This window comes from Scyliorhinus torazame, chromosome 14, assembly GCF_047496885.1.
Source record: "Scyliorhinus torazame isolate Kashiwa2021f chromosome 14, sScyTor2.1, whole genome shotgun sequence".
NCBI classification, from domain to species: Eukaryota; Metazoa; Chordata; class Chondrichthyes; order Carcharhiniformes; family Scyliorhinidae; genus Scyliorhinus; species Scyliorhinus torazame.
In genome coordinates, this window is record NC_092720.1 from 47,655,347 (window position 1) to 47,678,820 (window position 23,474).

At 47.2% G+C, this 23,474-nt stretch overlaps 1 protein-coding gene across 15 annotated transcripts in view; it reads left to right on the forward strand.

Annotated features, from left to right (window-relative positions):
• The window catches only part of tnk2b (tyrosine kinase, non-receptor, 2b), a 543,428-nt gene that overhangs the window by 310,264 nt on the left and 209,690 nt on the right, over window positions 1-23,474 (forward strand). For 2 of the 15 annotated variants that reach the window (XM_072474110.1, XM_072474112.1), the window contains exon 1: window positions 15,304-15,717. The exons of 12 other annotated variants lie outside the window; for them this stretch is intronic. Coding sequence is in view for 2 of the 3 variants with exons in the window: in XM_072474112.1 (XP_072330213.1) it covers window positions 15,655-15,717 (63 nt within the window). In the remaining variant the exon portion in view is untranslated. Of the gene's footprint in view, window positions 1-15,303; window positions 15,718-23,474 lie in introns of those variants that run through there. One more of the 15 variants, XM_072474114.1, reaches the window with a different exon arrangement.

Genomic DNA, 23,474 nt, shown 5'->3' on the forward strand with positions numbered 1-23,474 from the left:
GGGGATTTGGGGGAGGGGGGATATGGGGGAGGGGTGATATGGGGGAGGAGGGATATGGGGGAGGGGTGATAGGGGGGATATGGGGGAGGGGGGATTTGGGATGGGGGATATGGGGGAGGGGGGATATGGGGGAAGGGGGATATGGGTCAGGGGGGATATGGGGGATGGGGGATATGGGGGAGGGAGATGTGGGGGAGGGGGGATGGGGGGATATGGATATCGGGCAGGGGGAGGAGGCTCACCCTGCCTGCTCTGACGAGGTCGTTCACCTTCTTGTGGCACTGGGTGCCTGTCCGTGGTGTCAGGGCCGCAGCAGTGACGGCCTCTGCCACCTCCCTCCACAGACGCCGGCTGTGGCGTGGGGCAACTCTGCGGCCGTGCCCGGGATACAGGGCGTCCCTCCTCTGCTCCACTGCGTCCAGGAGCGCCTCCACATCCCGTGACTGGAACCTCGGGGCTGAGCGGCGGCCAGCCATCCAGTCGGGTGTTCCGGTCGGGTGTTCCGGTCGGGTGGGGGGGAGCAGCGCGGCCTTATGAGCCGTCGCGGCGTGTATGACGCTGCATGGCTTGAACCACGTGCGCAGGCGCGGATCCCGACACGTCGCTGCTAGCCCATTTCAGGCCGGAGACTTTCGAACCATTTTTCCGACGTGACGCAAGTCAGATTTGCGCCGTTTTTTGCGCCGATCGGCGGACTTTGCGTCGATAACGGAGAATTTCGCCCCAGAACTCAACATTATGGGTCAAAATTGTTGACTGAATCTCTGGATTCTCAAACACCCCCCTGCCTTGCCCCCAATTTTGGCTCCATTTCTTTGCTTGTGTTAGTGTTAGCTGTATTTTTTCTAATTTTTGCTTTCAGAAGACAGCTGTTCATTATTCTGTTATTCACACCTCTCTCCCACCTTCTGCCCTATCCCACACCTTCCCATTTGTTTTCTTTTCTTTACTTCTCCATTTTCTAACTTTTACGAGTTCTGATGGAAGGTCACAACTAGAAATGTTTATTCTATTTTTCTCTTCACTTCTGGACCTGCTGAGTATTTCCATCATTTTCTGTTATAATATCTATTGGAATACCCTCATCCACTAACTTCTTCAAAAATTCTAGCAAATTGCTAATCCCCTCAAGCCCGGATCGGGAGAAATATAGGAGGAAGCGCTGCACAGCAGCGATGTTTGCTGTCAACAACAGCAACACTCTTGTCGCTAGTTTCTGGGTCCTTATTGTTTATTCCCTGTTCATTCCCTATTTCCGCTTTCTTTTATTTTTGCCGTTACATTTTTGATCCATGATTAATGGACATGCCACTTTAAGTCAAGCAGCCTGTATCTTTAATTCAAGCAGGAAGAATCTTTTCTTCCGTCCCAATACCAATTCATCCTCCTCACATGTTCTCTACCAAGCAGTCTTTAATTGTTGCCATTGGTCTCCAACTTGTTTTAGAGTGCATTAAAATAAACCTTGCTGCAGCAACAAAGAGCCTGTAACTTTCAGGAGGTTGGAAATGGCAGTGAAACAAAAGAAAATCCACCAATTTGCGTGCTGAAGGAAGGAACTGACTAATACAAAATGCGGCAAGTGAATAAGAAGTTTGACTTGCCTTCCTTTTTGATGTAGCATTTAAGCTGAGTTGATATTTTTAAAGCATACTTATCCACCATGTCACAAAAGAATTCTAAAGTTACAAATTCAGAAGATGACCATTAAAAAATTTCTGACAATGTAACTAAATTGTTAGCTGAGAATATGCTCAAGAGTATGGTTTAATCCTACACTCATGACTTAGTGCTCTCACTAGCCAAGGAGACAACTGAAATGGCATGTGAGATGTAGACGGTACATTTTTAGCAGATAGGCCATCCAATTTGTGCCACTGCTGAAGTTATTTTACCCTGTGATCATTGCAGCACAGACACCCCAGCTGCTCTTGGTCTGATGGGGCAGTGAGAGTCAGCTAAGAACCTGGTTTAATAAACTCGAAATCCTTTTTAATGAGACTCATGTTGGATTTTGGTACTTACAATTAAGGAGCATGGAAGAGGCTGCCAGTGTTAGTAACTGAGGTTAGATTGGTAAACCATGGATTATCGTTCTTGACCTGCAGTCAGACATTGTATGTCACGAGATAGCCTTATTAGTCAAATAGTCAACTATATCATTTACTATTTTAAAGTCATGACTGGACTGCTCGTCATTCCAACTCCATTCTGATTCTTAATACCTCAGCAAATGAACCTCAACTGAAGTATGATATTCCATTTTAAAGGTGGGGAAAAGATAGTTGCCTGCTTGCCTTGTGGAATCCTGCCATCTACTGGATGATTACAAAATAAACTGCAAGGGGCGATTCTCCAATATGGAGCCGTCGTGAACGCCGTCGCGTTTCACGATGGCGCGAACCGGGCCCGGGTATGACCGATTCTGTCCCCCAAGCGGTTCACGCCGCTCCAGCCTCCTTTCCCGGCGCCAGATGGGCGTCACGCCAACCTGCGCATGCGCGGGGGACTTCTTTAGCACGCCGGCCTCGACTCAACATGGCGTCGGTGTTCAGGGGCCGGCTGCGTCAGAAAGTAGGCCTGGGTGGGGGGGGGGGGAGAGAGAGAGGCCGGCCCACCGATCGGTGAGCCCCGATCGCGGGCCAGATCCCATCGGAGGCCCCCCCAGTGAAGGAGATCCCCTCTCCCCCCACAGACCGCCCCCCGACCGTTCGCGCAGAGTTCCCGCTGGCAGCGACCGGGGTGAACTGCGCCGGCGGGACTCTGTCGGATCCGCGCGGCCAATGTGGGCCGGAGAATCGGCGACCCCGCCGATTCCAGCGGCCGTCGCTGCGGAGAATCGTGTGCCGGCGTCGTGGCGTGGTTGCGGCGATTCTCCGGCCCGACGCGGGGCTCGGAGAATTGCCCCCCAAGTGTCTGGAACTCTGACCTGGCCAATGCACTCTGAATGCTTGGAAGACAACAAGTAGCCAATGACTTTTTAATATTCATTCTTACCATGTGGGTGTTGCTGGCTAGGCCAGCATTTATTGTCCATCCCTAATTTCCCTTGAAAAAGTGATGGTGAACTGTCTTCTTGAACTTCTGCAGGAATGGTGTGGAGGTGTGGCAGAGGAGAAGGAAATTAGCTGGGTTCTAGGAGAGGAAATAACTCATGAAAGGGGAATAACTGAAGAAAATATAGAGGAAAACTAAACAGCTGGGAATGAGGAGGAAAGAGCCGGGAAATTAACCCACAGTGGTATGAGGTAGCAGCTAACAAGTTTCCTTAAATAAAACATTAAAAAATAATTGGGTGGAAGCAAAATTCTTACTTTGTTTCAGATTAATTTTAAATATTCTAATTCACAATACTGAATGGATGTTTAAGGCTTCGGCTAGGCTTTACTTTAGGCACTATGTGCATCGTCCAGTGCTTAACTTTAATGCTAAATTAGTTGCCTGGCTTTCAAAGAAAAATACGCTCTTTATGAAGTATCTGCACTCCGCCCACTGATGGGAAGGAATTGTGTGGACAGGCTCTCTTAATCTTTCCTTGCAACAAGTGCATGGACTGATTTACAATACTATACCAAACCCATCTTTGGTGCCACTTATCAAATTCCTCCTCATCTGGAGGTTGGGTGCAGCAAAAGAGGTAGGCTACAAACAAAAGGCCAAATCGTCCGGTTGTACTGGAGCTCCATCTCTCGTATTTTTCTGCAGAATAGTTGCAAGGCCTGTCTGACCTTTAAACTTCCTGCAGCCTGCAGCACAGTGGAATTTGTTTGGGAAGGAAATTGAAATGGGGATAAAAGGTTTTGCACAATATTGTTGAGGAATCATGGATATAATAAAAATGGCTAATCAGAAAGAATAAAAAACAATTGATGAGAAAGAGGGAAATTTATTCAGTTGACATACAAATTTAACAATCCTCTCTCCCTTCATTCTCTGCACTTCCCGTTCATTCTCTTCTCCTGATCCCGATCCCCTCTTCCTCTCCCCTTCCCATTCCCCAAAATTCTCCCCTCTCCCTCTTCTCTGGATTCTCCATCTTTCCCATATCTCTTCAATTCTCCTTTCTCCTCCTATGTAGGTGACAGACGCACAATGTTTATAATAAAGATTACACACGTGTAATGTATTTTGTTTTATATAATTTCTACAGCCTGAACTGTTGAGTTTATATCTTACTTTGTAATTGAAGTAAAGCTTGATGAGAGATAATACAATGCCATCAAGTGAGCTTTATAAACAATAAACTTAATTGCTGCATTGTTGCTGCTGTCTTTGTGACTGCTTCAGTCATATCCTGCTGCCAAATGCTTTAAACTAGAGTCATAAAGAGGCATTTTCCTGGCCACTGTCAGTCTGTTGTTTTTTCAAAATCTTTGTTTCTGGTTATAAAACGTTTTTGCAGTTTTTATAAAGAATTGTCTACGAAATTAACTTCTGCTGATTAAAGTATAAAATAGGTATGCTATAGAGAGAGGTGAAAAAAACGACAAAAGAAATAAAATATGAGAATCCTGGGGCGAAATTCTCCCAAAACGGCACGATGTCCGCCGACTGGCGCCCAAAACGGTGCCAATCAGACGGGCATCGCGCCGCCCCAGAGGTGCGGAATGCTCCGCATCTTTTGGGGCCGAGCCCCAGCATTGAGGGGCTAGGCCGACGCCGGAGGAATTTCCGCCCCGCCAGCTGGCGGAAATGGCCTTTGTTGCCCCGCCAGCTGGCGCGGAAATGACATCTCGGGGCGGCGCATGCGCGGGAGCGTCAGCGGCCGCTGACAGTTTCCCGCGCATGCGCAGTGGAGGGAGTCTCTTCCGCCTCCACCATGGTGGAGACCGTGGTGGAGGCGGAAGGGAAAGAGTGCCCCCACAACACAGGCCCGCCCGCGGATCGGTGGGCCCCGATCGCGGGCCATGCCACCGTGGGGGCACCCCCCGGGGCCAGATCGCCCCGCGACCCCCCCAGGACCCCGGAGCCCGCCCACGCCGCCTTGTCCCGCCGTTCAAAAGGTGGTTTAATCCACGCCGGCGGGACAGGCAATTTATCGGGGGGACTTCGGCCCATCCGGGCCGGAGAATCCAGCGGGGGGGGCCGCCAACCGGCGCGGCCCGATTCCCGCCCCCGCCGAATATCCGGTGCCGGAGACTTCGGCAACCGGCGGGGGCGGGATTCACGGCGGCCAACGGCCATTCTCCGACCCGCTGGGGGGGTCGGAGAATGACGCCCATGAATGCAAAACATACAGGTCTGTAAAAAAGGTAAACAAATAGGCAAAGGAGAGGTGGAGGGGAAGAGAGGGGCAATGGGAAAAATGGAAGGAGAGTGACGAGAGGAGGAATGTGGTACAAAAGAGATCAAGGACAAAGGGAGCAGGGACGAGATTCTCCGACCCCCCCGCCGTGAATCCCGCCCCCACCGGTTGCCAAATTCGCCGGCACTGGAGATTCGGCGGGGGCGGGAATCGCGCCGTGCCGGTTGGCGGGCCCCACCGCCGCTAGAATGCCTGTCCTGCCGGCGTAGATTAAACCACCTCTCTTACCGGCGGGACAAGGCGGCGTGGGTGGGCTCCGGGGTCCTGGGGGGGGGGCACGGGGCGATCTGGCCCCGGGGGGGAGGCCCCCATGGTGGCCTGGCCCGCGATCGGGGCCTACTGATCCGCGGGTGGGCCTGTGCCGTGGGGGCACTCTTTCCCTTCCGCCTTCGCCACGGTCTCCACCACGGCGGAGGCGGAAGAGACCCCCTCCACTGCGCATGCGCGGGGATGCCGTGAGCGGCCGCTCACGCTCCCGCGCATGCGCCGCCCGGCAATGTCATTTCCGCGCCAGCTGGCGGGCACCAAAAGCCTTTCCCGCCAGCTGGCGGGGCGGAAATCAGGCCGGCATGGGCCTAGCCCCTCAAGATTCGGGCTCGGCCGCTCAAGATGCGGAGGATCTTTGGGGCGGCACGATGCCGGACTGATTTGCGCCGTTTTTGGCGCCGGTTGGCGGACATCGCGCCAATTACGGAGAATTTTGCCCCAGAAGAGAGAAATGAGAATTGTAGATGTGAGGGCCCCCTCATAAATGCACGGGCACCTTGGCACTGTCAGCCTGACAACCTGGCAGTGCCCCTGACAGCCTGGTTGTGCCACCTGGTAGTGCCAGGGTGGCATTGTCAGGGTGCCAGGCTGGCAGTACCAAGGTGCTTGGCTGGCAGTGGGAGTGCCATGTGACCACCCTGCCCAGACTCCGACCACCTGGGTGGCCTGGGAGCCCCCCCCCCCCCCCCCCCCCCCCAGTGCCGTTACACCTGGCCCACATTTGTATGGACCAGTGCTAAACAACACCGGGTCGAGGCTTTGCGGGGGAGGCTGGTAGTTCCCGGATGCTGGGATAATACAGCGCAGGCATGTTTAAATGAGCCTCATAGCTCATTTAAATATGCCTAATGGCTCAGTTAAATATGTTAATCTGGATCTCACCCAGCGAGGGTGAGATCCAGATCTCAAAGTCTCGCAAGATCCCGTTAAATCCGAGCGTTGCAAATCTCGCAAGAGGTCTCCTGCGAGATTTAACGGTCTCATTGCGTCACTGAGTCGGGCGCGATGAGGCATCCGGTCATGCCATCTATTTTTAAATTCTATCCACTAGCCCTAGATACCCCATGAGGGAGAAGAACCCTCTCACCCTGTCGAAATACCCTCTTACCCTGTCAAATGTCCTCAGAATCATATATGTTTCAATATGATCACCTCTCATTTTTCGAAACTGGATAGAGGCCTAATCTGCTCAAACTATCCATGCTCACCCCAGTCCAACGCCGGCATCTCCACATCAAACTATCCTGATAAGACAACCCCTTTATCCCACAGGGATCAGCCTAATGGACCTTTTCTGAACTGCTTCCAGTGGAAGAATATCCCTCCTTAAGTAAGGAGACTAAAGGTGTACATAGTATTCTAGGAGTAGTTCAACTAATGCTACAGTTGAGCAAGACTGTCCCACTTGCAATAAATTCCAACATTATATTTGACTTCCTACCCTTGCTGTATCTGCTTGCTAATCTTTTGTAATTCATGTACAAGGGCTCTGTACCACAACGTTCTGCAGTCTCTTCAGTTGGCCACTTCATCCAAGTCATTAAATTTTGTTTTGTGCGTGGAGAGTCATTAATATAGATTGTAGATAGATAAAGCATTGATCCCCATAGCACTCCACTAGTTACAGTTTACCAACCTGAAAATGACCCATTTATCCTGACTTGTTTCCTGTTAGTTAGCCAACCCTCTCTATCTGTGCTAATATATCATCATTAACATCATGTGCAGCAATCTTTTATGTGGCACCATATTGAATGACTTTTGGAAACCAAAATATACTGCATCTACTGCACCCCTTTACCTACCAGGATTGTTACACCCTCAAAGAGCTCTAAAACACACCCAATGTCTCTACCAATGTGAGCTTCATACCAAATTAGACATTCCGGATTCAATTTTGACTCCCAAAAATGAGTATGTTGGGGTGCCGTTAGCAGTTCAAATGCAAAATATCAAAAGCTGAATCAACTCGTACACTTCCGGTTTTAATTAACAAGGCTTGAAGGATGGGCGACCAATCCGCTCACCAGTGAAAGTAGATTGGCCTATGAAATCTTATAATGAAGTTGCATGCCTTCACTTCACAGAATCACTGCAATGTTACAGTGTAGAAGGGGGTAATTAGGCCCATCGCATCTGCACTGGCTCTCCAAGTGAACATTATGACTGTGCCATTCAGCTGTCTTTCCCCAATAATCTTGCACTTTGTTTTTATTCAAAGAATCTTTGCATGCCCTCTTGAATGCCTTGATTCAACCTGCCTCCACCACACTTCCAGGTAGTGCATTGCAGACCTGAACCACTGGTTGTGTGAAAAAGTTTATCCCTATCTACTGTTGCTAACTTTGGTTGGCTCTTAATTCGTAATTTGCTCTGTTTCTATAATCTTTGCTCTAGAGTCTTTATGATACCGCCACGAGGTTCAAGTTCAAGTACTGATCAATAACTCAACACACCAATTAGTAAGATTCAAATCAAAACACATTTATTATACTCAGTAAATCACTACTCATGCATAAACTCTACTTTCTGGACTATTCTCTATCACTAAAAGGCCTATACTTAGCTTTGGAACTGGCCCACCAGGTCAGGGGAACAAATGGCCTTTCGTTCGATCTGAGTCTGTAGGATTCAAAAGCTGGTATGGACTGGTACCTAGGAGCGCCTATCTCGTAGCGTGCGTTGACTGGAGACTTACTTGGTTGGTGCGGCAGCTGGGCAGGTCACTGTCAAGGGTTGATTCGTGTTGCTGAGTGACCCTGCCAAGAAGGACGATTTGAACCTGGAGACTCTATAGTCCCCAGGGGCATCCCGCCCTTCGGGGCGGACCCCGTACCTGGTTCCAAGTGATTGGACTGCGTTCCGATCACTTGGATCGATTTCTCAAATACTGGAGTACCCTGATCGCTGGGCGGTCCCTAAGTGTCCGTTGGCCTTCCTTTGTCTTGGCTTATGCTGGCGCCGAGGAGTCTGGCTTGGCCTTATTCACCTTAAGTGTTTCAATTGTGCCCGGGGATCGCTCATTAATATGCAGATGGCTGCTGGTTTCAGTGCTGTTTGGGCTTTTGCAAGTACTAATACACAGGATTTCTGCACTTGCTAGTTTTTGCCTGTGTTGGCTGAATTTCCCTGGAGTCTTTGTGGTTCTCCATTTTAAGTCGGGAAGTGGCCAACCCAGGTGGCTACAGGCCCTCCTTGTGATCCCTAACGCGAAGCGTGAAGGATCACATAACTGCGTTGTCTTCATTCCCTGACCCAGCGAGCACTCTTCCATGGCCTCTACACTGACCATAACTATGCAGTAAAAATTTTTAACATCTCTATCTTAGCCACCTTCTCTCCAAGGAGAACTGTCCCAACCTCTCCAATCTATCCTCATAACTAAAGTTTCTCATCACTGCAGTCATTCTTGTAAACCTCCTCTGCATTCTCTCCAATGCGTTCACATCCTTCCTGTAGTGTGGCACCCAGAACTGTACACAATATTCCAGCTGAGGTCTAACTAGGGTCTTGTATAAGTACAGCACAACATCCTTGCTCTGCACTCTATACCCTATTAATAAAGCTCAGGATACTGTATGCTTTATTAATTGCTCTCTCCCCTGTGTCCTGATCAATGATCTAAGCACATACACAGGTCCCTCTGCTCCTGCTCCCTTTTAAGAACTGTACTCCTCATTTTATATTGTCTGTCCATGTTCTTCCTACCAAAATGTATCACCTTACACTTCTCCACATTGAGCATCATGTGTCACCTATCAGCCCATTCCAACATATCGATGTCCTTTTGAAGTTCTACACTGTCCTCTTCACAGTTTACAATGCTTCCACGTTTTTTGTCATCCGCAAGCTTTAAAATTGCCACGGCGCACCAAAGTCTAGATCATTAATATATATCAGGAAAAGCAAGCAATACCAATCCCTGTAGAACTCCACTACAAACCTTCCTGTAGCCCCAAAAATATCCATTGCTCTCTGTGTCCTATTACTCAACCATTTTGTATCCACGTTGCTACTGGCCCTTTTATTCCGTGAGCTATAACTTTTCTCACAAGTCCGTTGTGTGGTACTGTGTTAAATGCCTTCTGAAAGTATGCAGCACTTCAACAACATACCCTCATCGACCCTTTCTTTACCTCTTCTATAAATTACAGCAAGTTAGTTATGTATGATTTCCCCATTTTAAATTCATGCTGGCTCTTCCTAATCTACCCACTTTTCTCCATATGACCACTAATTATATCCAGAATAATTGTTTCTCGAAGCTTCCCCACCACTAAAGTTATACTAATTGATCTGTAATTGCTCATCCTTATAACCTTTTTTGAACAAGGGCATAATATTTTAAATTCTCTACTTCTCTGGCTCTTCCCCTGAGTCTAGGGAAGACAAAAAGATTATAGCCAGTGCCCCTGTAATTTCCACGCTCTCTCCCTTGAATGCATCTCATCCAGTCCTTGTGACATGACAATTTTAAGTAACGACTGTCTGTCCAACGCATCGTCCTTATCAATTTTAAACACTTCTAACAAGAGTTTCCTCCTCTGTCACCGTTCCCTTTTAGATCCCTAAATCGGTCCTACTCCTTTAACCACACTTTTACTATTTATATGCCGATGGAACTTTGGGATTCCCCTTTATTTTGGCTTTTCTCATGATCCCTGTTCACTTCCCTAATATGCTTCTTTTCACCTCCCCGTTGAACCTTCTATATTTCTCTTGGTTCTCAATTGTATTTTCTACCTGACACTTGTTATAAACATACCTTTTCTTCTTTATCTTCATTTCTATCTTCTTTTTCATCCAGGATGCTCTTGATCCTTACCTTCCCCTTTTGAGGGAATATACTTTGACTTGTGCGCAAACAGTCATTGAGCGGCATTCTCCATCACGCCGCAACCGTTTTCGGGTGCGGCGCGGCCCCGCTGGCAGCAGGATTCTCTGTCCCGCCAGCTGGCCAATGAGCTTTCCCATTGTGGGCACCCCCACGCCGTCAGGAAATGGGCGGGCATGAATGCGCTGCCGGTGAAACGGAGGATCCCGCCGATGGAGAATCCAGCCCATTATATTTTTAACCACAGAATCCTGAGTTTTACAGGCTCAGAAAATATGGTAGCTGAAAAGGGAATGAGTAGGCCTGAATCCATGAGGTAAGTGCTTTTACAACATTGCTTATAGGCCAGGGCAACCCTTGAGCCTGTCTCCATTATGTTCCAGGAAGTTCTCCCTGAATCGGGTTCGTGGAGTCTGAAAATTTCCTGACTCTGCACATGCAACTTGGGAGCGAACATTCAGCTCAGAGTATTATTAACAGAAACCTCATTTCACCAGTCCCCCATGCCACATAATTAGGACACCTACTCCCTGTGCAACCCCTCCTATGATTTTTCTCACTCCCCTAATACCTGCTGTCATAGTTTTCAGCTCTGTGAAGCAGGTTTCCAGCCAGGAAGGGCTCCAGATTGTCAGCCTGTCTGTCGATGGAAACCCCCTTTACAGGAGCTCTGTAGTTACGTTGTGTAGGATTTTCTGTTCTCCCAGATTTCCCCACCCCAACAGCCCCCTGCACCGGATTTATCTCCGGGTTAAAATCCAGGCCTTTGTGAGATTGGAATTTTGGTTCTGTGGAACTCCATCTACCTCTGACTTTGCCTGTTTTTCTCACTCGGTCTTGCTCTTTATACCATTGTTACAGTGTGGCTTAGCCATTGCTACGTTCTTGCGTTCAGTGGAATTGATTGCTTTTGGAAAGAGTCTGAGTATCTAATTTGAATGGGAACAGATTCGTATTGGCCTATCTCTCTTTGTATAATAACCTAATTATAGGGATGTGTTGCTGACATCTTCAAGTGATCTAGACTGGTTACAAGCTCAGCATATGTCTTTCTTTAACCACTTCAGACAAATTCGTGATTGTGTCCGATGAGGTTCAATGTACTTGATTTAGAGATCTATTTTCACAAAGGCTTTTTCTATACTCATGGATGCCGATCTCCAATCAAGGCGACTGATTTTCATAGTCTTGAAAATTACCTGAGAATTCCTCTTCTCAGAATTGCCGCTCGATTGCATTTTGAAGAAAATGGCTGCAAAATTAGACCCCATAATTAGGTTTAGGATCCTGGAGCAGTTTGGATGTGACAGCCACAGAGGTGGGTGAGTGTAAGGTGAGCTTGTTAGAAGATCTGCCTTGGTTCTCTGGGACTTTGCCCCAGTTTCATTCCAGACTATTATGCCTCTAGTCATCACCCCACCTGGAGAAACAGATGCCTGGCCACCTGTTTCTATTCACATGGTTCTCAGATGTTCCCCTTATGAATACTTGACTGAACTCAAACCACATGAATGGATTAGCTCAGCAAGAATCTGTTTACAGGTTGCGGGGGAATGTTAGCTTTGATTGACAACCTGGAGGTTTTAATAAGTGATTTCTTTCATATGTTTTTTCAATGTATTTTATTTGGACAGGACGAGCGGGTGTGAAGAGTAGTTTCTGCGAATATCACTCTGAGCTGAAGTTTAGCTCCTGAATTTTCTGACTCTGCTAACCCGATTCAGGAGTAACTTCCTGGAACAGTGCAGAGACAGGCTCAAGGGCTGCCAAATGCCGAGTTGGGCTGATTAAAAGGTCTGCCTTGGTGCTCTGAGATGTTACGCCAGTTATAATTAAAAATGGTGAGACTCATTAGCCATCATCTCACACACTTCCGCTGCACATGTCACCTAATGCCACCTACATGTCATCTAATGCCCCACCCACCATCATGGCCCCTTATATCTTCTATGCCAACGCATGCTCCCCACTTATCCCCATGGCTCTTCATAGCTGCAATGCCACCAGTGCTTCACTGCCAATGCCCTGGCTCCTCATAGCCTCCATGTAAACCTATGCTCCTCTAACCACCCCCCATGGCTCCCTGCATACCCTTCATGTCAATCCATGCATCTTCACCCATCCCAATGGCCATATACCTCCCCTATTTCCTCCTCTATCAAACCCTCATGGCCCCTCATATCCTCCATGCAATCCCGTGTCACCCAATCATCCCCAGGGCCCTTTATAACTCCTATTCCAACTCATTCAATACATTTAAATCCCTTCAAGTACTTAATCCATTATAAAATAAACATTTATTATTATAGTCACACATTAAAGAGACTAATCCTTTTAAGACCACTTGGAGCTATCAATAAAATGTGAGCTTACAAACCCATGACTGATAATCGTAGGTTTAGAAACATTCAAGCAACACTAATATTATGATAACCCTCAGGCTTATTTGAACAAACATTTGCAATATATCAAAGTTGCAAGAGCCAATTCTTTTCAACAGCAGGCTTTTTTTCTGAATTTAAACAGAAGGGAATTAAATGACATGACAGCTTGACTGTTCCACAGCCCTTATCCACTTTGTATGCACATTACACATCTACTATGAACAATCTCAAAGAGGTACATGAACTCCAAAATGTGGCATTCAAAAGCTGACCTTGACAAGAACTCTGGCAGAGTTAGATCTTTTCCTCTAATCCTTAATCCTTAAGGTCATGTTTTGGAAATCCCGGTAACAAAAATTGCTTCTGAATGAAGGCAGGAGCACTTTGAAATGTGCCGGTATCTCCATGAATCACAAATGTGGAAAGTGCATCCCACTCTCTGTCCTCTCTGTTTTGTTATGTTTCCTTTGTAACATAAGCGGCTTCCTTGTGTTGCATTTGTCAAGGAAGGTCGAGACGTGTAAATAACTTCAACTAATTTATTTACACTATGTACACTTTTATAACTTGAGTTCGACACTACTGCTAATCCTATTGTAGCTACCTAAACTGACTAACCAGCTGCTGTCTTCCACGTGGTGGGTGTGATAATGGCCAAAAGGGCTGATCATGTCTGTGGTGTCCTTTATGTATTGGTTGGTGTAATGCCCCCCTGTGGTCGTGTCACCTCCTTGTGTATCGTGAATGTCCATTGGTCGCCTCCCATCTAACTTATCTATTGGTTGAGTGTGTGTGTGTGATGTTTCTGGTGCTCCCTCTAGTGTCTGTCTAGCTTACATGTATTTACAGTGATGCACATCACCACACTCTCCACCACTACCTTCCTGGTGAAAATGATGGGTGCTGGATATGGGGGTGGGAACTTCTGAATTCGGGGTCTTGGGTGCCATTTTGACTAAGGCACTGTGCCCTAACCATCTTAGAAATTCGGACCTATGAATGGTGGTTTGATTGACATTCAAGGTTGTAAAAGCAGCAGTTATAAAAAGCAGATTTTTGAATGGGTATTTCAAGACTTGCCATTATTATTGTATGGCTCATTAGTTGTGTACATCATGCATACTGGGTGAGGGGAGGTAGCATGGAGGCCATAGAAGGGACATTGGTGAGACTTTTTCAAACATACCCTTTCAAAAGGTCCCTGATTCCAGACTATGGTTCACGACTCCTCTGCGGAGTCATTAAACACGGGCCCTCAAGAAGCTGACCTAACTCCATGCAAATTGCGGGGGTGAGCGTGGGGTGGTGGTGGTATCTATGGGATACCTACCCTACAATTAAACTGGCCAGTTCGGGACCGCAGGGTGAGTGCTCAAGATCTGCACCCTTATCCGTGCTAGCAAAAATTGTCAGCACCGCAAATGGAGCGGAAATTGGGGAATCGAGTCCCATTTGCCATTTCTAGAGCCACCGGAGCCAGCCTAACTCTGCAAATATCTGGCCCCTAGTGTTTTTGCTCCTGTGAAGATTGTACATCAATTAACAAGCTGACCATAAAGTCCCATTGTATTAGTACAGTCTTTCCTGCTCCCAATCAGAGTGCTTATTTTGTCAGTTCTCATGCCACAGCTCCCATTCCCAACTGCATGTAGTGGAGTGGCTGCTTGATTATTCTTGCAGAGTTGGCTGCTTCAGAATTCTGTTCCCTGTTCTGGTTTCTGTCCCTGTTCCAGCTCCTGCTCTGCTGCCTTGTTCCCTTCTTCTCCAAGTATTGTTTGTTTGGATCAAGTGGATTGAATTTATATTTCATCCAAAAATTATTCCTGGCACGCAAGGTATAAATATGAATAGACAACTCCATCATACATCAAAGAAAGTGATTCGATCTGCAGAATCTATATTTTCTTCCTTGAGAGTTTGTTGGCCTTAAACTTGTATAATTTTCTCAGCCTTGTCTATGGTGAAATCACTGGAAGTCTTGAATCATGCTATAAAGTGGAAGGCAATTACTCCCGCCTCGCCCCTCCAATCTGTTTACAGGTGCACAGCTTGGTATTTATTACATAAACAATATCATTTGAATGTGATAACAAATGATTTGATGAAAATTACACACCTCACTGCTAGTTCTTTAAAGATTAAAAGACAATTACCATCAGACCTTTACTGTTAAAAGCAGTGTCCCTTTAAGTGGAATGGTTTTCCAGAGAGTGCACAGCTGAAATTTTCTCCATTTCTAACTGATTTCACTGGGAATTTATACAAGAAACTGCAGGTTTGCCTTTTTCAGCTTTAACTGCAGGACTGAGCACAACACTGCTTTATCTTGTATGCTCCTGTGCTAGTTGGACAGCGGGTGTGGAAGTGGGGGGGAGGAGATTGGCGGTATGTGAGGAGGCGTGGAGAATTGCCTTGTTAAACCATCAGCTGAGGGGCCCACAGGAAATGAACTCTCCATCCTCCAGTTAATATTGACCTCCTGGCTTCTGTCCAAATTGTGCTGCAGTTGACTAGCAAAGCAGCACAGATTTACCATTCAGTACTTGGTCGACTCCTACAGCGTATGGCAGCTTTGAAACGAATGTTATTGGAGAAAGCTTCTATTTATCCCATCAACAAGAAATCACTTGAGCCATAAACAGTGAACATGCAAAACAATTTCTACTTTTATAATTTAAAGAAAACGGAAAATGTTGGGATGTAGGATTGTGCCCCTGAGAAAAAGCGGCAGCTTTTCTAAGTCATGGGAAGTTGAAGAATTTTTACTCCAGAGAGAGTGGAATGGCTAAGTTGGAATTCTGGACTTGCTTAAAGGGAGGACAGTATAAACTTGATAACTAAGGGAAACAGAACACGGCTCAGGCATGCGTCGCTTTGACAAACTGAAGAGATCCTTTCCTTTTCTGGCACGTTTTCATGTTTATAAAGTAAGTTATGTGGTGTTTTTGATTAGTTTTTTATACCGTTACTAGTAAAAGAACAGCATTTGTTGACAGGCCTAGATTTTTAAACAGTGGAAATGTGCAATTTTTCCGAAGACTGTTGAGAATCAAAGAGTATTTACTAATGCTACGCATGCACCTGACATGAGTGAATATGAGTGCCCAGAGCATGTAAAGCTTCAGTTTCCCACACCAGGATGTGTGCTAATTTTCTGTATATTGTCATGGCAATGTCATAATGAACATATTATTGTAATGTGTGTGGGTACCTCTGCAATGCTCTGAAGCGTAACACATTTAGGAATGCAATTTTATCTGGTCACCAGTGCAAGAATAAGATGGTTTTCTCTGTCTTGCAGTTACTCCGACATTTTCATTTATGTTAGCAATCAAAGGAAATTATATCCCTTAGTGTCATACTAGGGGCTTTTCACAGTAACTTCATTGAAGCTTACTTGTGACAATAAGCGATTATTAATTATTATCATTAAAAGGCACATCAGCTGCATGACATTCTGTGGACTCAGTTAAAGAATGATCAAAAAGGGTTCTTACTTTTCTCGTTTGTTTTCTGAAAGGTTGTTTCCCAGTTAATCCATGTATGATTTTTGCTCACATTGAGGATAATTTCTTTCGAAGTAACTTGAAATTTAAAAAATGTGAACATTTCTTGTTAGGATAATCAACTCAAGAACAACTGATCCCATGAGAGGTGGAATACTGATTTGATACAAAAACATTTCAGCAACCAATTGGTCTAATCATGTTTCAACAGTTATCTTCTGGGATGAGCTGGTTCCGGCTGAAATGAAAAAAGCTGCAACTGCTGGTAATCTCAAATAAAGGCACAAAATGTCGGAAATTCACAGCAGGACTGTCCTCTTTTAAAATGAAAAGACGACTAAATATTTCACCTATCCAGTCAGATCTATACCTGAAACATCCATCTTCTCTTTTCAGATGCTGATGGACATTTTAGGAGTTTGCAGGTTTTGAGTTCCAGTTATTTTTGTTTATTGCTTCGCGATTATTTTGCCCTCTCCTCAGGAATTTCAGCAAGGAACGAGGCATGCCTGTGCCGTGTTCTGTTTCCCTTAGTTATCAAATTTATACTGTTCTCCCTTTAAGCAAGTTCAGAACCTCCACACATGTTCTTTCCAACAGCAGCCATTAAACAATCAGGAATGGACTCCCTGCCTAATTTCTAAACTTCCCTTGCTAACTCACGAAGTGCGTACGAATGTAATTGTCTGTGTCAATGGTGTCAGCAAGCTATCTCGCCTGCCCTGGATTATATTGGAAAATTACAAATATTCCGATGTTGAACAGAAAATCGGAGTCAGTGTGCCCAACATTTTCCAAGGCACACTGGTGTCAAGCAAGGCTCCTTGTTGCAGACTTAGAAAAATAAACCCTGGGCTGGATTCTCCGTTCTGGAGACTAAGTGCTGACGCCAGGAAATTTGGTGCCAACCCCTCACCGATCCGGTACGGGGGAGGGGCTAGCACGAGGCTGAATGAAACGCCTGCCGCCTGCGCCGAAAAGGGCTGGAGAATGGCTGGGCCAAGCATGCGCATGACCTGCACCGGTCACGCCGTACAACATGGCGCCGGCCATGTGCGTAACCTAACCCGCAAACCGCGACCCCACAGCCCATCCCCTGGCCTCCCCCCCCCCCCACCCCCCCCCCCCCCCCCCTCCTCCACTTGTCTCCCCAGCCCTAGCAGACACTCCTACAGCCAGCGGCACGGATCCTGGCCGAGTGTGGTGGTGCTGGACACAGTTCGCAACTGGCACGACGGCTCAGGCCCCATGTGTCACGCGCCATCGGGAACTTGACCCACCGGGAGCAGAGCATCGCGGGTGTGCCGGTCGATGACTTGCCAAAAGCGCTGAAATGGCCCACGTCATGATGACAACATTTTGGAGGGGATGGAGCATGGCGGACTGGCGTCAAACTGATGCCGGCCCCGATTTTGGCGTCGGAGCCCATTCTCCGGCCGATCGCTGAACACGTTTTCAGCCTGGGCTATGGAGAATCCTGCCCCCCTATGTTTACTTCCAGTTTGTAAACCATGAAGTAGATGGAAATAGGTGGAAGGCAGAGATAAATCTGTATTATGCCTAGTATTCTCCCATTGTTTATTTGGGGACAAAACCTACTATAATATAAGTATTTACTTAAAAAACATCAGTTTCCTGGCTCCAGTGGGCCAAGTGGAGATCTGCTACATGAGGTTTCCCACTCTGGCAGTGTTATTGATATGGAGGTGCTCTAGAATGGTTTTTATTGTGATTGTGGTCACTATTATCGCTATAATCTCATCCAGCCTCCTTATAGATATCTGTACTCCTCTAATTCTGGCCTCTTGAGCATCTCTGAAATGGACCATTCCAGCATTGGTAACTGCCTTCAGCTGCCAATGCCCCAAAGGTCTGGAATTTCCTCTCTAAACCTATCTATCTCATCTCTCTACCTCTCTCTTCTCCTTTAAGATGCTCATTGAAATCTACTGTTTGACCAAGATTTTGATAATTTGCCTTCATATCTTTCTGCATGGGCTAGGTGCCACATTGTTAGATATCACTGCTGTGAAGGACATTGGGATGTTTTACCTTGTTAAAGGTGCTACAGTAAACACCAGTTGTTGTTGCTATGAATTAATTTGAAACTATCTGACCCCAGTACCAGCTAGGTTTGCAGGTTGCAGTTCTCCTGATAAGAACAAAAGAACCAGGAGCAGGAGTAGACAATTCAAATTCAGCCCCTCTAGCCTACGCCGCCATTCAATACGATCATGGCTGATCTAATCTCAGCCTACTTTTATATTCTATTCCTTTAGCTATAAGTGCCAAAATTCCATTTGCTTTCCTTATTACCTTCTGTACCTGCATACTAATTACCTGTGATTCATTCATGAAGACAGTGCACCGAAGCACTCTGAAGCTTCTGCCCATTTAAATAGGAAGTTGCCTTTCCATTTTTACAGCCAAAATGGACAACCTCACACTTTCCCACATTAAACATGGGGCGGAATTCTACCCCCCCCACGCCGGGTGGGAGAATCGCCGGGGCGCCATGCCGCCCGGCACCCGCATCCGATTCTCCCACCCCCCCCCAAACCGGCGCGGCGAGAATCCCGGCTGGCCGCTGAGAGAATCGCCGCTCGCCATTTGTAACGGGCGATCAGCGATTCTCTGGCCCGGCTGGGCCGAGCGGCCTGCCCAACACGACAGGTTCCCGCCGGCGCCGTTCACACCTGGTCGTTGCCGGCGGGAACAGCCCGGGAACCCTGGGGGGGGGGGGGGGGGTGCGGCCTGTGGGGGGGGGTTCCTGCACCGGGGTGGCCTCTCTGAAGGAGGACCTCCTTTCCTCCACCGCCCCGCAAGATCCATCCGACATCTTCTTGCGAGGCGGCCGTGGGGAGGACGGCAATCACACATGCGCGGGTGACGTCATTTACGTGGCGCCGGCCGCATCATTTACGCGGCACCGCTTTTACGTGGCGCCAAGGCCGGGCGTGCGTAAATGTCGCGGCGCCGCTCCTAGCACCCCGGGGGCGGGAGAATAGGGGGCTGGGAGCGGCCTCCGACTCCGGTTTTCACTCCGGCGTCGGGACTTAGTCTCCCGATGGGAGAATTGCGCCCATCATCTGCCAAATTTTGGGTCACTCACCGAACCTATCAAATCCATTTGTAAATGTCTTATTTCCTCATTGCAACTTACTATCCCACCTCTTTTAGTGTAATCTGCAAATTTGGCTAGAGCACCTTCTATCCCTACATCTAAGTCATTAATATATATTGTAAATAGTTGGGGCCCAAGGACCGAACCCTGTGGCACCCCACTAGTTACATCTATCCAACCAGAAAAAGACCCATTTTTCCCGACTCTCTGCCTTCTGTCAGTTAGCCAGTCTTCTATCCAAGCTAATGGTTTATGGATTAACTCAAATCATTGGTGGATGAGTACAGTGAGGCCATGTGATTACAAATGCAGTGACATCTGGGATGCAGATGATGTGGGTGATGAGTTAGCGAAAGAAGTGGAAAGGAAAGCAGGAGAGCAAGGAAATCAGAGCAAAGCAGAGTTTTGGAGTAAATGAAACCATAAGATGCAGGTGTGGAACAGATGGGAGGAAGCGTATAAATAGAAGAACAATGTTCGAGGCAGACATTGAACTGGAAGCGAATAAGAATAGCAAGAAGTGGAAAAGATTGTATGATAATAGGCTGTAGCATCTGTTTGGATTTGAAAATAATTTTTATACTTTTTATGCGGTTATGAGGAATGGAATAATGATGTATGCGCATCTTTTAGGATTGCTTCTCACTAAAACGGGAATGTAAAAGGAGAAAATTGATAAAAAAAACAAGAAGCACAAACTTTGCATCAGTATTATCCATATTGAAGCAGTAATGAAGCGCAAGCGACAGAGTGCCATTGTAAGGTCATGGTTGCACTTAGTTCTTAATAATTACACTAAGCTTTGGCATGTTTAGGTGCAGCTTGGGGCAGGTCCTTTATGTTGTGCTGATAGTGTGGACTTTTATCTGAAGGCTTTCTTAAAATGGCAGATGTGAGGTGAACATCGAAAAGGAGAAAAACAGCAAATTCTGATTATTTAAGGCCTTTTTTATTTAAGGACTGTAATAAATTCTTTTAGAATTGGTCATTTTTGTAGAAAAGGGTGTTGCATTAAATCAATTTATTTGCCTTGTCTGTTTTGTTGGAATGATTCTTCTGCCAGTTCTCCCTGAGTGCCCTGTCTCTGGCTGCGGCTGCAGCTGTTGCAAGTGTTTTTTGAAAAAGAGCAGACAAAATTCTTGTATTTGACCAATCTGGTAGGTTGGATCTCCATGTTCCTGTAGAGTCAGCACTGCCGTGCAGCTTGCATCCCAGTGCTTTCACATCATTCATATCTCCATTAGATATTAATAAAATTGCATTCTATGTATATTTTTGAGAAGTTAAAACTCGGTTAAATATAAAAGAGGTCATATTTTTCTCGTTGGGGCTTCGGGGATATTTTATTTCAAGTGCAGATTTCTGAACATAGATCCCTTTATTCTGAACTTTGAACCTGATATGCATTCTTTCCTTTGCACTGCCACCCTTCAAACACATGTCCACCACTGTGTGACATTTCATTTCCTGTATGCTGTATGCTCAGTGTCTGTCCAGTAAAAATTGTTAAACTCATGCTATGTGCGCTACATTTAAGAGCTTTGTGCTGCAGAATGCTCACTTTGGGCTGGTAACAAGCCAATGAACTATATGACCAAATTTGACGCTGTGTCCTGCCTCATTAACAGATTTATTCCAAAATCTACTGTCTCTTCAGTCTGTCTTTTCCTGCTATGACTGGACGTTTAGTAGGAATGAAAACACAATCTTTCAGTTGGCACAAGCATGTACTTATGAATATAGATGTTTGCTTGTGAAAGACCGACTGGTTCATTAAGCCATTTGCACGCTCACGATGGCCGTAGCACCATGAGTTCTTTCACACACATGCACACGTAACACCACCCCCCCCCCCCCCCCCCCGCTCCTCACAACAGAAGGCATGTAATATTGCTGCAGGAAAAGAGGGAAATAAAGGTATAATAAAGGAAAAAATACTGTGGAAAATTCCTCTCTGACCCTTTCATGCAAACAAGAACCTATCTAGATTTGCCTTCCATTTCAGAATAGGAGCATGGCAGACATTCCGAGTGTTTCAAACGCAGTAAAAATGTGGTTGAGTGCACCAGCAGCCAATGAGTTCTGTTTTGTTAACCAGTTGCATAATAAAAAATATTTAGCCAGAGGAGGCGTTGAATCGCCCACTTCAAGAGATGATTGCTTGTGACCAGTTTCCTGCTGGACAGACTGTAATTGCTGCAGTATTTTTTACTCTGTAACGTTGTTTGTGTAGAATGTGAGTCTTGCAGATAACAAAGTTGCTTGATGCTCACAAAATCAAATTCGTTTGTCCGGTGTGAAATATGCCACATAGAGCTCAGCTCCTTTAAAGTCATTTATAGAACAGTGACAGTACTGTGCTTTTGTAGAGAAAGCACTCAACTCCCAGCTGCATCATTCATACTTCAAGATGGCCTGTACAGAAGTGGATTATGCTCTTGCAAATTCAATGCTTCATATTAAAAACTGAATCGTAAAGAAAGATGAAATCCTTGTGTTTGCACTTTGCAAACTGATTTCCTTTCCAGGTCTGGACTGATCTATTTGTGGCTAAAGCTCGTGTTATATTGTCAAACAAAGGAGTGCATCTGGATTTAAACTGACTCTTTCACTCGTTCATAATCAGTGTAGTGTAGGAGTGATTGTTTTATTTAATGTATGAATGCCAACTGTGCTTGAGTCCTCTAATGTAAGTTACTGTCTCAAAAGGTTACAACGCTGACGGTGACTATGTTATAGGACAAGGACATTGCTTATTTAATTTCATATACTTTTTGATGGGAATGGGTAGGCTGTTTATTATCTACAGCCGGTTTAGCTCAGTTGGCTAGACAGTTGGCTTGTGATGCACAGCAAGGCCAGCAGCACGGGTTCAATTCCCGGCTGAGGTTATTCATGAGGTCCCCACCTTCTCAACCTTGGGTGGAATTCTCTCTCTCTCCCCCCCACCACGCCTTGTGGGAGAATCGCCGGGGCGCCGCGCGAGTCCTGCCACGCCGCCCCGGCACCCGCACACGATTCTCTCTTCCCCCCCCCCCCCCAAACTGGCGCAGCGTAAATCACGGCTGGCCGCTCGGAGAATCGCCGTTTGTAACGGGCGAGCAGCGATTCTCCGGCCCGGATGGGCCGAGCGGCCTGCCCAACATGACAGGTTCCCGCTGGCGCCATCCACACCTGGTCGCTGCCGGCGGGAACAGCGTGGGAACGCTGGGGGGACGCTGACCTGTGGGTGGGTGGGTTCCTGCACCGGAGGGGGGGGGACTCAAAAGGGGTCTGGCCCACGATCGGTGCCCACCGATCGTCGGGCCGGCCTCTCTGAAGGAGGACCTCCTTTCCTCCGCCGCCCCGCAAGATCCATCCAACATCTTCTTGCGAGGCGGCAGTGGGGAGGACGGCAATCACACATGCGCGGGTGACGTCATTTACGTGGCGCCGGCCGCATCATTTACGCGGCACCGCTTTTACGTGGCGCTAAGGCCGGGCGTGCGTAAATGACGCGGCGCCGCTCCCAGCACCCCCTAGCAGGGAGGGCGGCAATCGCGCATGCACGGGTTGGCGCCGGTCAACCTGCGCATGTGCGGGTGATGTCATTTACGTGGCGCCACTTTTACGCGGCGGCAAGGCCCGGCATGTCACAAACCCAGGTCTCTAGTTTCGGGGGCTTCGAGTCCCTCCTCATTAACAGTATCCGTCTCCGGGCTACCAGGGAGGCAAAGGCCAAAACATCTCTCTCGCCCCCTGGACTCCCGGCTCTTCCGACACTCCAAAGATCGTCACCTCTGGACTCAGCATCACCATGTTTTAAGTACCGTGGACATAGCCTTAGCAAAGCTCTCTTAGCTTCGGGCCAAACATGTGGACATGGTTTGCTGGGCCCCCCGCGCACCTGTCCTCTACGACAAAGAACTTGCTCATCCGGGCCACCGTCATGTATGCCCGGTGTACAACCTCGTGGTGGCAGGAGCATGACGGTTGGAGCCTGCCTTCTCAAAAAATCTTGTACCTGCAGATATCTAAACCCATTCCCTGCTGGCAATTCAAATTTCTCCTCTAA